The following is a 13,353-nucleotide window of genomic DNA, read 5'->3' on the forward strand; positions in this document are numbered from 1 at the left end:
TATATTTTAAACAATGCATAAACTTTAACATAATTACATTTTTCAAATAAATAATGAATATAATGAATAATTATTTACTAATTTAAATAACAGGTTATTATTAAAAAGAATAAATCAATTATTTACAGACAAACTACTGTATAGTAATACACAAATAATATTATTGTTTAATTCCTTGAGATTCAGAATCAGTAATATTCTGTATATCAGTTGGCGTTCCTTTTAATGTAAACACAACTGGAATTGACTTTAACTTAGGATTTGTTACCTGAAGTAACCGAACCCACGATAAGAGTGAGTCTCGACTGGAAGTACCGGTGGCAGAGACGGCTAATATCTTGCCGTCGTCTTGAATGTGGATATTCTTTGTCGGCGCCAATGTTTCCGTTTTATCTACCTTTCCGAAGGTCGACAAAGGAATCGATGACACGTCTGTAATGTTTTTATTAAAATATGTTGAATTTCATGTAAAATATCTATTAAATAATAATAATGGAAACAAACCATTTAGTTCGTCATTATCTAAAAGATCGTCATCTTTATTGTAAACAGGATTCGGATTATTAGCTCTAATAATAAAGTAATCGATCGATTGATTTCTTAACCACACTTTGAAGGGTCCCTCAACATAAACGCTCTCATTTGTGGGCAATTCTTCAACTATTTGTTTTTGTTGTGGACTCTGACCCGACACTATCCATGTCTTTTCCAATGAATCTTCAATTTGACTCGTCTTACAAATTGATAACATTTTTTTTAAATACTAAAACAATATTAGAAAGTTTTCTAAACACCAACCGATAAGACACTGATTTTTGTTTGTATGTCAATACACATCCTCTTAATGGCCAACAACGCCAACTCTAATGAATCTAAAGGTAATGGATCTGGAAGTGGGAAAGGGTTGGCATTTCTCAATTTAGTCATCCAATAGTGCATTCGTCCAAACTTTTTCCATACATTTGAATATTTGCTGAAGATTTTAATTATCAAATTTTCTATTTCTCTGTCGGGAATCACACCTGAAAAGAGATTAATAAAAAAATGTCAATTATATCATATAATAGCTATAAAACTGTAGTGATATACCATTCCTCTCCATTGAACACAGAATTTCAACAGCAGTTCTTTGTTCGAGAGGATAGTGGAAGAAACCGGCGGCGAAAGCATTGGACGGAACGTAACGGCCTTTTGGGAAGATATTCATTAAAGCCTTATATACTTCAATATCTCGATGAACGCCATAGTCTTTGAGATACGGAAGCGCAGCCGTTATGAACTCAACATATCCTTGTCTTTTGATATACTTGTGGTTCTCGAAGTTGTCCACAACTTCCAGATACTGTTCCTTATGTCGATTGGGTGTCTCTTCAAATAAACGACTGGCGAGAGTTACATCTTTTACTTTGATCCGTGAAGTGACGTCTCCTCTCTTCTTGGGTGAGCTTTTGCCCCACAAATGGCGTATAAATGAGACGCCAATCAAGTGATTACTTGTCCACACTTTCGGTGACACAATACATGTCTTCATATTCCTGTCAATTGTATTCAATTGACCACACATTTGGCGAAACCGATGACAACATAACATATTTGATGAGATTTTCGGTCAATCAATGATTTGAATTAAAAAAACTGAAATCAATTAATCAAATGATTAGAAATATATTAAAACATTTTCACCAAAAAGTATCACTTATTTTGTCATCAAATGTTAGCTCTGATTCTAATCACGTGATTCACACATACATTGCATAACACAAACATCGATTGCATTGCATGTCATCCGATATGTGAACAAAGTTACCAAAAATTTCCCGTTTATTCAAATAATTTCATTAGAATTTTTAAATTATATAAAAATATATTTTGCATACAAAATGAGTATTTGAACAAAAAAATTAATGTGAAATTTTGTGTAAATTAATATTGATTTTAATAAATATTTACATTTTCAGTAATGAAAAACTATAAAAATACAAAATGTGTAAAAAACTAAATTAACAATAAAACTAAATGTATGCATTTTGATTTATTATAGCATATTTTTAATTAGTAAATAAAAAATTATTATTCATTATATGTACAATGTATCTGAAATTTATTTACTACAGTAATTAGTAAAATTAAAATCATAATATTAATAATTGTAAAATTAATTAAATTGTCGACAAATCATTTTAAAATACTGTATGTAAATCATACTCTGGTTATACAGTATTTATATCTATACTAAACGGTAGTAAAAAATATTAGTTTATTTATAATTATGAAAACTAGTTTAGAAAATATTTAATAACAATAATACTTTGAGAAATATGGAAAATGTGGGAACTTATAGACTGGAAGTCATTCACTTATTTATATGTTTTGCATTTATAATAGCATTTAATGCAAGCATTACTTAATCGGTAAAAGTTTGGTTCAAATAAAATGAATGAAAACAAGTAATTGAATGAAACAAACATTTAATTTAATAATCAATTGATTGATATATTGATCACAATTTAGATGACTATTGAATGAAATGTATATTCAATGACACGATGTATGTGTGGATACAATCATTGTTTGTCATAATAATCACCTTTTGGTGCCTTAATGTCAACACTTGTTTGGCCGACAGTTCCGTACTGTTCATTGAATCGGTGGACGGATCGATTGAATCGGGAAATTATAGCTACTATTCATATAATGGCAACAATAAATTGAGACTTGTTTTGACCACTCATTCGGGTGACGCTGACCTCTATGTGTCAGAAGCCGACGCCAATGGCCGCACACTTAAGCCTAAGTATGACTTCAGCGAACACGACTTCCAGAGTGTCACGTGTGGTAAGGATGTGATTCATGTGGACAAACATATGCGACGACCGATCGGTATCGGTGTTTACGGACACCCGAGTCATGAGACAAGTCTTTTTACTTTAGATGTGATTGGAGTCGACTATTTCGATGACAACGACAGGGATCAACACAATATCTATCTAACCGATGATGAGCTCGACTTTTATCAAGAGTTTTTTGGCGAACCCTTCAGGGGTTTGGATAATAAAGTGTCAGATAATAGACACAAATCGGCGTTCAATGCGGACAACAAACATAAGACTGATAAACACGACGACAAACACTCGGAAACCTGGGATTTCTTTATCAATTTATTGGCCAATATTTTACATATACTTCTTGAAGTTATTGTTTAACACATTTGATCCATTGTCTTGAAATTTGCTTACTTTTGAAGATAATTTAAAACAGTTTTTGATATAAATTATTAAATTTCAGAGTATTTTTTAGTCAATTTATTATTAACTTTTGTAATTAAATTTATTTATTTGGAAATTTTTAATAAATAATTAAAAAATCGTTATTTAAAAAATAAAATATATTAAATCAGATTTAATTATTATCTTAAATACAATAAATTATTGAATTGAACTTAAAATGAAATTTCAAAACAGTTTGAAAGTATTGTGTAATTGATTGAAATGATTGAAGACATTGAAGACATGCGCCAAACATTCAACACATTTCACTATTTGTTTATTGAGTTACAGAGTTATAGTGAATCACTTTAAGGGATCAATTGAAAGACAACTGACAACTGTTTACAACAAATCCTTACTTTGATTACTAAATACTCGCCAATTATTATGACGACAACTCATTGACCAAAATAGTCATTCAGTCAATGATTTGATTGATTTAATGACAAACATATTGTATTGAGTTTTTTCAATTGAACGCCAACTCATCACAAGAGCAACGATGGATACCATGGATGACGGTATGAATGAATTGTTTATTGACTTATATTTTATTTAAATGACTTGACATTTGCATTAATTGTCATCAGATTCCGTACGTCTGGTAGTGTTAGGTGAGGCCTCAATCCTGTCAACTGCTATAATGAGAGGCACTCAAAGAGGTGGCACATCACTCAACAGATCCACAAATACGTCTCAATCGAGACTATCAGCACTAGTGGCCGAATATGAAGACGAAGATGATGTGGAAGATATAATCACAGATCCACTGCTTAAAAGTTTGATTCGTTTGAAAACAAAACTAAGAAAAGATAAATTAGTTGTAACCGATCCCAACTATTTGAGACCATTTTGTGAAGTAATTAAAAACAAAGACGTGAGCGGACCCATCACTGGTTTAGCTCTTCAGTCAATCCTTAAGTTTATTAACTATGGACTTATCACTAATGATAACGCTATTCAAATGATTAGCGATTCCGTAACGAAGGCTCGTTTCATAGGCACTGATACGAGTAGTGATGAAGTGGTACTCATGAGGATATTGAATGTTCTCAAGGAGTTAATTGTTAGACGATATGAGAGTCTGACAAATGGTGCGGTTTGTGAGATAATGCAGAGCTGTTTTCGCATTGCTTTTGAACCACGACTTAGTGAACTGTTGAGGAAAAGTGCGGAACAATCGTTAGTCGATATGGTTCACGTACTCTTCAGAAGAATACCTGAATTTAATCACGAATTTGTCGATGAGTTATGTTTTCTGAAAATGAASTCTAAAATGAGTTCATCGCTAAATAAGAAGATAAAACATAACTCGAAGACTGATTTTACTAACAAACAGAGTATTAAATTTAATAAAGATATTTATGCTTATAATGGTATGTTTGAAATGTTTTTTTAGTAAACACTTATTAAAAAAATATAATTAAATTGCAGATAAACGCCGACATTATTATGGATTGGCGTGTATTCATGAATTGCTATCATATTTAACATCTTTGATAAACCCGTTACCCGAAGGACAGAACACTGAAGCCATGATAAACGTTGGACTCACTCTACTGACTGTTGCCTTTGAAACATCAGTTCACGGCATCGGTAGTAAACATAGCTTACTATCAACTGTTAAAACAGATCTTTGTTGGAATTTAATGCAGGTTTGGGTTATTTGATGTTTTATTTTTTTAATGAGATTTAAATGATGTTTTGAATCAATAATATAGTTTAACATAAAATGATTTACTAATTGACAGCTTCTTCAAAGTGATAGACCTTTGAGCTCATTTGCCGCATCCCTTCGCTTAGCATTTCTTATATTCACAAATTTACGAATGCATTTGAAATACCAGTTTGAAGCGCTTCTCATACGGCTTATGGGTATAATAACGACGGGAAACGCACCGTTTGAGTTCCGAGAGATTGCCTGCGAGTATTTGGTGGCTTTCTTCCGACACATACCTCATTTGCCACATGAGGTCTACTTTAATTACGATTGTGATCCATACGCCTCTAATTTATTAGAAGATTTGTTACAGATTTTTTCCAAGAATTGTTTTACCACTTTAGTTAATACACAGCAAACGTCTATGACTTCTGTTACTAACTTTCAGTTTAGTTTAATGCAAATGTTGTCTTTAGACTCATTGTTGGCCATTCTTAAGAGTCTACAAAAGGCTGAATTATGTCGCGACGATACTTTAGTTGTGTGTCCGGCCGCCACTTATGTCAATATTGTTCACAATAAAAGTACTAATGATGTCATTGATGTATTAAAAGATGATAATAATATGATTAGCAATACATTTAACCAACCGTTACCTAACATTGTTTGTGAAGAACAAAGACAAATACCTAACGAGACAAAAGAAGATCCAAAAGAAATGTCAGAATCTCCACAAGACATTGATGTCGGCTCAATAAGAAGTGAGTCAATTGAAACTTTTACAGAGCTTACCGTTACGACAGAGACAAACGATAACTTTGAAACCATTACTCAAAGCGATTTAAAAGAGATAACAACTGAAACAGATTTTAGTAAATCTCGCGAATCAGTTAAACCGCAAACATTTGTTTCATACAAATTTCCTAAACTAGAAAAAGTGCCCAAAAGTACAATTGAAATAAACGAACAAAAGAATCGCAAAGAATTACTTTCGACGGCCACTGAACTGTTCAATACAAAGCCGGCTAAAGGTATTCAATGTCTGAATGACAATCATCTGAACACTTGTGATATGGATATCGTCTCATTCTTGAGAGACAATCCAAAGCTCGATAAGAGACAAATTGGAGAGTATTTGTCTAACAAAAAGAATTTAGAAATTTTGAGGACATTTGTCGAGAGTTTTGCTTTTAAAGACACGCGACTGGATTTCGCTCTCAGAATATTCCTCGAATCATTCCGATTGCCCGGAGAGGCACCCCTTATATCAATGATTTTGGAGCACTTCGCACATCACTGGCACGTATGTCAATGTTTTTTTGTGTATTATTTATTGCAATTTTAATGATTAATGTATTTTTAAAACAAGGAATCAAATGACTGTCCGTTTGTCAATGAAGACGCCGCTTTCAGTTTGGCCTACGCTATAATTATGCTGAATGTGGACCAACACAACACTAATGTCAAACGACAGACCAATCCGATGACATACGAAGAGTTCAAATCAAATTTAAGACAAGTTAATGGTGGCACCGATTTTGATCCCGAAATGCTTAGAGAGATTTATATGGCTATCAAAACTAATGAGATAATAATGCCGGCGGAACAGCACGGGTTAGTTCGGGACCGGTATTTATGGAAATATTTATTACGAAACAGTGAAACAGAAAATGGCGTTTATTGGTATACCAATGAAGAGTGCAATAAATCCGGTGTTGCTTTAAATGAACAAAACAATAGTCAAGAATATAGTCTTAAACTGTTGACTTTAAATGGACCCATATTTGCAGTGCTTTGGGGCCCAACTGTGGCCGCAATGACTTTCATTTTTGATAAAATAAATCCCGAACAACAATCTGGTCTAACACGTCGTCTATTAAATAATGGTTTTAATAGTTGTGCCCTTTTATGTGCCACTTATGGACATCTCGACAATCTTGTGGTTAGTTTATCCAAATTCATTTTAAATACATCTTATATATCATCACCGATAATGTCGAATAAAAGTCAATTAGCGGCTCAATGTTTGTTTGGTATAACTCGTGAATACGCCAATGAAATGAGAGAGTCGTGGAATAATATTATTGAACTGATCCTCAATTGGTATAACTCTAAACTATTGGACGGTGCCTTTGAAATTGAAGATTTTGCGTTAGACTTCAAGAAAATAACATTTTGTCGCAAAGATAATCAAAAACAAAAGATAGAATCAGATTCTTCGTCAACATTTCTTTCGAGTTTTTATTCCTATTTTGCTGGAAATCAACAGCAAAATGATTCAAATGATATTTCTCTGACTACTAATCAAAATATTAATCAATCGATGAGTGAAGAGATCCAATCAAACGCATCTTCTGGATCTCAAACACGTTCTGTTATTGTCAACAATTATTGTCAGCCATTAATCCTTATTATAGAAGAATCTAAATTTCTTCACATCGATTCTTTGTTAGCACTTCTCAAATCTTTAATCAATTGTCAGTTAAGTAGCGATGATTTGGACGATGACATTGAAGTTTTTAAATTAGAAATAATCTTAAAAATCATTTTAATGAATAGGTTGGTTACAATCCAAATAATTTGCATATTTTTATTTAATTAAACAATTTTCAATTTTATTATTTTTAGGGATAGAGTGTCTGTATTTTGGGGACAAATATCTAGATATTTATTACGATTAATAATTTTGTGTCCAAAAAGCGAATATTTAACTGAAAGAGTATTGTCTACAATCTTCCGTTTGGCCATTAGATTCACTCCAAGACCCGACTCATTAAGCGAACAAATCTTTTTATTATTATGTCATTTATTGCTTACATTTGAACCAAATATAATTCAACGTAAAACAACAGCACTAGCATTGCATTCATTTATATCTCAATGCAATTGTTATATCACTCGCACTGAGGATTGGTCCGTAATATTCAATTTTTTACTCTCTGTCGGAATTGGTTATCAAAGACGTTTGCCGAAGAATAACAGTGAAAACGTTAACATTCAAAGTGATGGCGAAGATAGTGGTGTTGACAACAACACACACAACATTTCACGGGGCTATACATCTGACTCAGAGCTCGATGTTATTAAAACAATTGAACCCAATCTTAATAATACATTCAGATTTTTTGCGGACACAAATAGTAATAAAGATTTAGCACAGAATTTGTTACCAAATTATAGAATCCTTGATTTGGAAGCCTTCGAAAAGAGTACAGAAATATTGACTCTAATTATAAGAGAGGTTTTACCAAATAATGTCAAAAATATTCAGCCAATTGTTAGTGAATCTAATGTTTATACTGTCGCACAATTAGCAGTCGATGCGCTGCAGAAGTTTGTTGAGGCGTCCATTAAGATACAGATAAGTCCCGGAAAAACTGGTCAATTAAGAAGATCTGCGACACAAAAATTTGGCGGAGATTTACGCAAAACTCGTACCAAATCTCGAGCCGACGCTTCAAATAAGTCTAGACTTTCACGGATTGCAAACGCTATCCTTTCGTCGAGTGAGTCCGAAGATGATGACGAAGTGCTGCCCATCAGTGTTGCCCATCAAAGTCAACCCAAGTTTTCATCAGTTACTGAGACATGTGCTCTCAAACTGTTAGATTTAATGCATTATTTTCATTTAAACGCTGCCCTAACCGTTGAGAATACGAGTTCAGAATTTTTGTGGTCAACTCTTTGGTGTCCTTTACTTCAAGGTTTTCATACATTTTTTGTTCATTTTTTAATTACTTTTTAACAGATTTTATTATCTTATTATAGGAATTGCATTATTTTGTTGTGATTCTCGACGACCGGTGCGCACGTGTGCCCTAACTTTCCTTCAAAGAGCACTTCTGTTACACGATCTTAAAGTATTATCAGCCTCTCAATGGGAAAGTTGTTTTAATAAGGTAGAGATATACCAATATTATTGTATATTTTATGAAATAACAAATGATTTATTAAATTATAAGGTGTTGTTTCCATTGCTATCAAAATTGTTGGATCCAATCAATATGTGTGACCCGATAGGTATGGATGAAACTCGTATGCGAGCAACAAATCTTCTCTGTAAAGTGTTTTTACAACATTTGACGCCATTATTAACTCTATCGACATTTACTGCTCTTTGGCTAACAATTCTTGACTTTATGGATAAGTATATGAAGGCTGATATGCAAACAGATCTTGTCGTAAGTGATTATTTCAATTTTATAAACAATTATTTTTATTTTAAAATAACATTATCTTATTTACAGAAAGAAGCGATTCCAGAATCCCTTAAGAATATTCTGTTGGTGATGGAGACGGCCGGCTGTTTTAACGACACATTGGCAGCAATTACTTGGGACAGAATCGCCATATTTTTACCGAACTTACATCAAGATATAGTTCCGCCACAAATCAATGCTAACGTAGACAACAATAATCAAACAACAAATGAAGAAATGTCTCAAACTAAAGAATCACAAATTGAAGCAACTGTTGCATCCAATTATGATAACCCAATAAAAAACACTCAAATTAGTCCAACTCGTGTTCCGGAAGTTCAACAACATTTGGATACCGTTCCGCCGAATCCTTATATTGTTCCAAATTCGACATTTATTAATATGGAGGACATATCCAAAACACAATATAATTCAATGTCTGATCAAATCAACGCATTGCACATAAACACAGTCACACCAATATCTCCTCCAACTCAGATACCTTACCATTCAATGACATCGTTTCCGGGAACGATTGAACCATTTATACCAATGACTGTCACATCAAATGTTCAGCAAAGAGACCAAAATTATCCGTCAAATGTTCAGATGTCAGCCTATCCCTGGCCGGCACCCAGTGATCAACAAACTAACTATTAATGTTTATGATGTAAATATATATTGAAAATTTTAAAAATATTTTATTTACAATTTGTTATCAAATAGTAATTAAAGATTGTATATTGAAATTATAAAATGAATCTATTTTTTGTTGAATCCATGTTTTGGATGATTAAGGGCTCTGTGTTGATACAACACTAAACTTATTCGTGAAGGATTGCGACGATTTGGTTGCTTAAGACTAGTAGTGGAGTGGAGTTCATGTTTAGCGCATTCAAACAAAACTGACCGATGGGTCAGAGCTAATCCCAAACCACCCATTGATTTATCTTCAAAACAGAGCTCATTATCTGAATAATATTCAGTGATGTTATCATTATTTAAATCTATTTTTTTTGTTTGTTGGCATTCATTTGTATCTAATAATGTTTTATCATTTTTATTTTTTTTGGACTTTAATTGTCGAGAAGTGGATAATATTCTTTTAATTTGTGGATATTTGTTAAGTATGTTAATAGAGTCGGTATTAAGTTTACTTAATTGTTTGTCAACACTTCCTAACTCATCATATCTTGCAATTGAATACATTGGTAACACATGGAACTGTTCATCAATACAATCAGTTTTCAAATGTGATCTATTGGTTAATGTGACCACAAGTGTACTGCCATTATTCATATTGTGTTGATCTTTATGAGTGTGGGCACAAAAATCGAGACAAACAGTTACACCACTAAATGGCCGTCCATTTCCATTGCCTACCCTACAGTCTGATCCTTGCTTTTCAAAAAATATCTAAATCAACAATATTATCAAATAATAAATAATTAACTTTATGGACTAAATTTAGTTAAAATGTTTAAACCTGATTATGATAAGCATCGGGTGCTATGGCCTCATACAAAGTGGCCAAACCAGTGGCCAATTTATTCAAATGATATTCGAGTTCATACTCCTAAAACAATATAATTTAATTATTAATAATAATTATTATTATCTAACTATAATTTATTCAATACATGATTTCTTTTCTTAAGTCGAAATTTTCTAATATTTTTGTGTTGACTGTTCCTAAATTTGCATCCATTGGTAAACATAGACCAACCGCAACCGTATGAATAACAGGCGCCGTTAGTTGAGATGTCGGTTCCCTGACAGCCACATGTTTTGCTGCAAAAATTCAATTTTTACAATAGAGTCTAATTAAGACATTAACAGAACTTTACGATTCATTTTGAGCGCATCTCCTTTTTGTGGGAATACCGTAATCATTGACTTTATTGACAATCATATCAAACAGATTGTCGGCAAATTGTAAATCAATTGCATCCCAAACAACAATTGATACGATTATGTAAGAGGACTGACATTTGTGACCTTTTCGACGCCTTACAAGTGCTAACACTATCTCCTGACTGCTGGACCTCCTAATGATAGACTTAGCTATAGGACAGCCCTCTTTACTTTTGCCTTCTTTATCCATATATATGACTAACTCTATTCGTATCGCATTTCCATATAAACCAATTCTGATGATTAACGCAAATAAATAAAGCAAATACAGTAGAGTGCAGACAGTAAGTGCTCTTATAGGACACACTTCACACAACATACCTGTTCTCCAGTATTTTTCTAATGCCTTTTATTGACGAAGAATATCCCAATTGTTTATAATAAGGAATATTTTTTGCTAAATATAGCGTTTAAAGTCATTCAAAAATTAGTAATTTTAAAACAATTTTAATTCATGCCTACTATTTGTTTGATTTTAATGCAACTCATAATTAACTTCAGATCTTTATATCACGTGCTCGTCATAACACCTGATGACAGGCCAGGCATTATCAGACATCCAAAGAGGACTGTTTAAGTAATACCATACCAATCATTACTGATACTATTAGGTCAACCGAATCAAACAAACAAACATAAGGTTATTAAATGCAATTGTGGATCAATAATTGTGATCATATATTGAGAATTCAATGTTTAATTAAACAATGAATTAAATGAAAACAAATTTTTAACATAAAAATCATGTTTTTATTTATATTATTATAAACCTTAGATTTATTGGTGTTATACTATATAATAAATCATTAATCATATCAATATTATGGCACATTTGTGTAAATAATTAGAGATTAACTCATTTATTTGTTTTACTTATAGACAATTTTCAATATATTTCGTATACAACATTTAAAAAACTACAAAATTAGTGATATATTTATATAAAAACTTTATTTCAATAATAATATTAATAATTAAATTTTTATATTAGGAAAATTATTATTAATTGAAGAAAAATATAATATACTGTTGTAATAATTTTGAGAAATCAATTGACTCTAAACTTAAGTTTATTTATATAAAAACATTTTAGCTGTCAATACAATATATTTATATACATAAAAATATCAATTCTACCAAAAAGTTACAAACTTTTCAATATATAAATCATTAAATATACAAATTATTTGGTCAATAAGTCTGCAATTAATTGGTAAAAATGATTTTAAAACAATGAAATTGTATATTATTAAAACCATTAATAATTAGTGATATAATTTAAGAATAGAGTAAATAATTAATTTCTCAAAATATAATACTATAAATGAGACTTATATTGGGATACAAAACAGATAATTTAGCAAACATTGTGTTGTTATACATTTGATCACATTATTTATATTAAATATAATAATAATCTTTTATTGAATTTAATATACATTATTTTGGGTATTAAATAAACTTTAAAAGTAAATTTTTAAAAATTGTTTGGAAAACTTTTGTAAAATTTTTATATTATAGTTATTTTTTAAAAACATAAATACAGTTTGTGTTCAGTTTCATGCAATATTAATAAATATAATAAACGACACTTTTAGCTACAAATTAATTTAAATAATTTAATTTAGTATAGCATAAATTATAAATGAAACTAAAAATTTCAATATATATATAAATATATTTATGAGTAAAATCGGTGAGCAAAATAATGATATATAAATATAACTCCTAATCTATTTAGTCAAACATTTGCATAGATTTTTATTTATATAGAAAATTGTTTGTTTGTAGAAAATAAATGCAAATAATCTTTTCAGAGCATAAAAGACATTAAATTCAATTAAATAAACACAATTATAAATACTAATAAAAAACAATTAACAAAACAATTCCTTAAATATCGTGTGAACTTAAAAAACAATATTACGACTAATAATGATTAGGAGATAATATGTGCGGATTATTATTAAAAACTAATCAAAAAACCAAATGGAGAGCACCGTTGGCTTTAAAAAAAGGTGCAACAAATGAGGTAGAAATGTCCTGAGGTTTTAGGTTAAGTGCATAACTTAAATATTGGGCTCAAAATCTCATATTTTTGGGTCAGTCTAATAAAACATAATTTCTATTAATATATACAAATTAAAATTAAATTAAAAAATACATTTGTTGTGATTTAGTTGTGACTTTAAAATGATGTTTTTTTGCAATTATTAAAATTTTGTAACATCTAAAAAATGTCGATTAAATCTCATTATAGCTACCATTTAGTAAATTATAAGTATATTACCTCAAAAATCATAATAAATTGTTG

The 13,353-nt window shown here is 31.0% G+C and overlaps 4 protein-coding genes across 4 annotated transcripts; 2 read left to right on the top strand and 2 right to left on the bottom strand.

The window, feature by feature from the left end:
- Positions 1–160: 160 nt before the first annotated feature.
- Positions 161–1,755, bottom strand: LOC128965511 (evolutionarily conserved signaling intermediate in Toll pathway, mitochondrial-like). Its single transcript, XM_054312218.1, has 4 exons — positions 1,090–1,755; positions 799–1,022; positions 505–733; positions 161–432 (listed from the first exon to the last, which is right to left on the bottom strand). Exons 1-4 carry the CDS (start codon positions 1,589–1,591, stop codon positions 161–163), a joined length of 1,227 nt encoding a protein of 408 aa, XP_054168193.1. The 5' UTR covers positions 1,592–1,755.
- A 610-nt stretch (positions 1,756–2,365) lies between these two features.
- On the top strand, positions 2,366–3,245 carry LOC128965633 (UPF0669 protein C6orf120 homolog). Its single transcript, XM_054312371.1, has 2 exons — positions 2,366–2,447; positions 2,512–3,245. Exon 2 carries the CDS (start codon positions 2,523–2,525, stop codon positions 3,201–3,203), a length of 681 nt encoding a protein of 226 aa, XP_054168346.1. The 5' UTR covers positions 2,366–2,447; positions 2,512–2,522; the 3' UTR covers positions 3,204–3,245.
- Positions 3,246–3,509: 264 nt separating this feature from the next.
- On the top strand, positions 3,510–9,785 carry LOC128965513 (Golgi-specific brefeldin A-resistance guanine nucleotide exchange factor 1-like). Its single transcript, XM_054312219.1, has 9 exons — positions 3,510–3,787; positions 3,857–4,642; positions 4,701–4,921; positions 5,018–6,229; positions 6,296–7,485; positions 7,555–8,630; positions 8,695–8,825; positions 8,889–9,107; positions 9,174–9,785. Exons 1-9 carry the CDS (start codon positions 3,769–3,771, stop codon positions 9,783–9,785), a joined length of 5,466 nt encoding a protein of 1,821 aa, XP_054168194.1. The 5' UTR covers positions 3,510–3,768.
- Positions 9,786–9,887: 102 nt separating this feature from the next.
- Positions 9,888–11,635, bottom strand: LOC128965514 (methylcytosine dioxygenase TET2-like). Its single transcript, XM_054312220.1, has 6 exons — positions 11,629–11,635; positions 11,361–11,436; positions 10,973–11,275; positions 10,766–10,916; positions 10,612–10,701; positions 9,888–10,541 (listed from the first exon to the last, which is right to left on the bottom strand). The coding sequence occupies exons 1-6, from the start codon at positions 11,633–11,635 to the stop codon at positions 9,888–9,890; spliced, it is 1,281 nt and encodes a 426-aa protein (XP_054168195.1).
- Positions 11,636–13,353: the final 1,718 nt, after the last annotated feature.

This window comes from Oppia nitens, unplaced genomic scaffold (genome assembly GCF_028296485.1).
Source record: "Oppia nitens isolate AA-2021 unplaced genomic scaffold, nextdenovo-longstitch-racon4-pilon3 scaffold17_pilon_pilon_pilon, whole genome shotgun sequence".
Classification (NCBI taxonomy): Eukaryota; Metazoa; Arthropoda; class Arachnida; order Sarcoptiformes; family Oppiidae; genus Oppia; species Oppia nitens.